Source organism: Mercurialis annua, linkage group LG4, assembly GCF_937616625.2.
Source record: "Mercurialis annua linkage group LG4, ddMerAnnu1.2, whole genome shotgun sequence".
NCBI classification, from domain to species: Eukaryota; Viridiplantae; Streptophyta; class Magnoliopsida; order Malpighiales; family Euphorbiaceae; genus Mercurialis; species Mercurialis annua.
Genome location: NC_065573.1, coordinates 25,194,535 through 25,197,499, shown reverse-complemented (window position 1 = coordinate 25,197,499; position 2,965 = coordinate 25,194,535). Strand labels below are relative to the sequence as shown.

At 31.5% G+C, this 2,965-nt stretch overlaps 1 protein-coding gene across 1 annotated transcript; it reads left to right on the top strand.

Moving 5' to 3' along the window:
* The first annotated feature begins 275 nt into the window (after positions 1-275).
* On the top strand, positions 276-1,961 carry LOC130015382 (UDP-glycosyltransferase 73C1-like). Its single transcript, XM_056105381.1, has one exon. It carries the CDS (start codon positions 396-398, stop codon positions 1,863-1,865), a length of 1,470 nt encoding a protein of 489 aa, XP_055961356.1. The 5' UTR covers positions 276-395; the 3' UTR covers positions 1,866-1,961.
* The last annotated feature ends 1,004 nt before the right edge of the window (positions 1,962-2,965 follow it).

Sequence of the window (2,965 nt, the reverse complement as noted above, 5' to 3'; positions counted from 1 at the left end):
TTCCAGCTTTCTTACATTCCGTGGGATAATTTTTAGATAGAATATCAAATGAGTCGAACAATGTTAAAAAGTTTAGAATTAAATTAATAAAAGATCTAAATCTGTTAATAGCCAGCCTTGTACCTCTGAGAGACATGTTGAGAAATGTAAAAGATGAAATAATTTGCATCCACATTAAGTAAGTGATATTAACTGATGAGGATCTAATTAATTTTGAGGAGAGATTGTTAAAAATATTATTAAATTTTACATGTATAGTTAAGAAGTTTCTAAGAGAAAGTTAAACAATCTATAAGTAGTCGAAGGTTAGTATTATTTTTTCTATATGTTCTTTCTTACACATTACCAGCAACCTAAATTTCTTTACTTCTAATTAGAAACTTGCAAAACTATACATGGCTTCCAATTCCAAATCCCAACCGTTACATTTTGTCTTGTTTCCATTTATGGCACAAGGCCACATGATTCCCATGATAGACATAGCCAAACTGCTAGCTCAACATGGCATGATAGTTACTATAATCACAACACCCCTTAACGCGAAACGTTTCGAACCCACAATTTCTCGAGCTGTAAACTCCGGCCTTCAAATTCGCCTCATCGAGCTTGAATTTCCAGCAGAAGCAGCCGGGTTACCTAAAGATTGTGAGAATTGTGACATGCTTCCTTCATTAGGCTTAGGTTCTAAATTCTTCTATGCCTCATATCGGCTACAAGAACATGTAGAAAGATTACTTGAAGAACAAGTTACTCCAAAGCCTGATTGTATAATTTCTGATATGTGTTTACCTTACACAGCTCAAGTTGCTACCAAGCTTGGTGTTCCAAGAATTGCCTTCAATGGCTTTTGTTGCTTTTGCATGCTATGCATGCACAATATATACAACTCTAAGGTTCTTGAAAACATAAAATCCGATTCAGAATACTTTGTTATTCCTGAGTTGCCTCATCATATTGAATTAACCAAAGATCAGCTTCCGGCAGCAATGGTTGACGACGGTGGTTTCGGTCAGCGAGTTGCGGAGGCTGAAACGGCGACGTACGGCATGATTATCAACTCTTTCGAAGAAATGGAATCTGCTTATGTGCAAGAATACAAAAAGGTAAGAAAAAATAAGGTTTGGTGCGTCGGTCCGGTTTCACTAAGTAATAAAGACAAACCAGATAAGATTGAGAGAGGAGATAAAGCCTCAATTCAAGTATCCGAATGCATGAATTTTCTTGAATCACAAAACCCTAATTCTGTATTATATGTCTGTTTTGGCAGTCTTTGTAACTTAATAACTAGTCAATTAATAGAGCTTGCTTTAGGGTTAGAAGCTTCAAAAAAACCCTTCATTTGGGTTTTAGGTAGAGAAAAGGGTTTAAACTTTAAAGAAATAGAAAAATGGATAAAAGAAAATAATTTTGAGGAGAGAATTAAAGGAAAAGGACTTATAATTAGAGGGTGGGCCCCACAAGTAGTAATTTTATCACATTCATCAATTGGAGGATTTTTAACACATTGTGGTTGGAATTCAACACTAGAAGGAATAAGTGCCGGCATACCAATGGTGACATGGCCACTTTTTGCTGACCAATTTTGCAATGAAAGATTGGTTGTTGACGTGTTAAAAATTGGGGTGAAAGTTGGTGCAGAAGTTACCATCAGATGGGGTGAAGAAGAGAAGATTGGAGTGGTGGTAAAAAGTGAAAATGTTAAAAAAGTTATTGAAAAATTGATGGATGAAGAAGAAGATAGTGAAGAAAGAAGAAGAAGAGCTATAGAACTTAGCAAATTGGCAAGAGAGGCAATAGCAGAAAATGGTTCTTCTTATCTTAACATGAAATTGCTTATTCAAGATATTATGCACCACAAAGTGTAATATATATTTTCTTTAAATATCATAGCTCTAATATTTTTTATTCGGGTGCGATTTTTTTTAAAAAAAATCTTGATTGTATTTTATTTTCATGACATTGTAATTCCTTCAGCAGAATTGTAACTTTAAGTGTGCGTAAGTTTTTCGAATAGTGATATTTCTACTGTGGTTTGTTATTCCTTTGCACAAAATTAGTTTATTTATCATTTGCATTTTGTATGCATATATTATATTTGGTAATAATAAGGCTTTTGGTGCGCGCCTTTTGTATGCATTTTAAATGCCGAGGAACCATTAGTTAGTTATTAGCAGCATTTTACAGCAAATTTTGTTACAAATTATTTAAAATAATGTCTTATTAGTAGTAATATGCCACAATTTTTTTTGTTATTATATGTTGATAGTAACAGTTTTAACACTATTAGTAGTAAAAATATTTGCTACTAATTCTAATATTCCTTATAGTGAAGGAATATATGATATAAAGTACATGTCAATTGTTTCGGAGACTTCGTCGTTTTGTTAAATTTGAATGTTTGAGATATGTGATTTGATCCTTATTTTTATTTTAATTTTTGATAACCAGTAAAATTTACATTAATTTTTTTATTTTGGGCCTGATGTCTTAAAAACCCCTGACCTTTCATCCCCTTTTCATTCCTACTCTGACGTTGCAAATCAGTCAATTTTACACTATTTTGTATTTTTTTATTTCAATTGTACCCTAAAGCATAAAATTGACCTTTTTTTATTTGGTAAAAACTCTCTAAATTGATCTTTTTTGCATTAAATTAACTTTTTATATTAAATTGACTATTTTTGAAGAATTCTTTTGAAATTTTGTCAGATAAATAAATATCAATTTTATGTTTTAGGGTACAATTGAAATAAAAAAAAATACAAACTGGGGTAAAATTAACAAATTCTCAACGTTAGGGTAGGATTAATAAGGGGATGAAAGGTCGGATTTTTTTTAAGGCATTAAGCCTTTTATTTAGTGTTTAAGCTAGGAAAAATAATTTATATTCATAATTTTTTTTGATATTCTTCTATAGTAAGAACTTATCAATAAAATTCACTACTTCCAAACTAATTAATTTTTA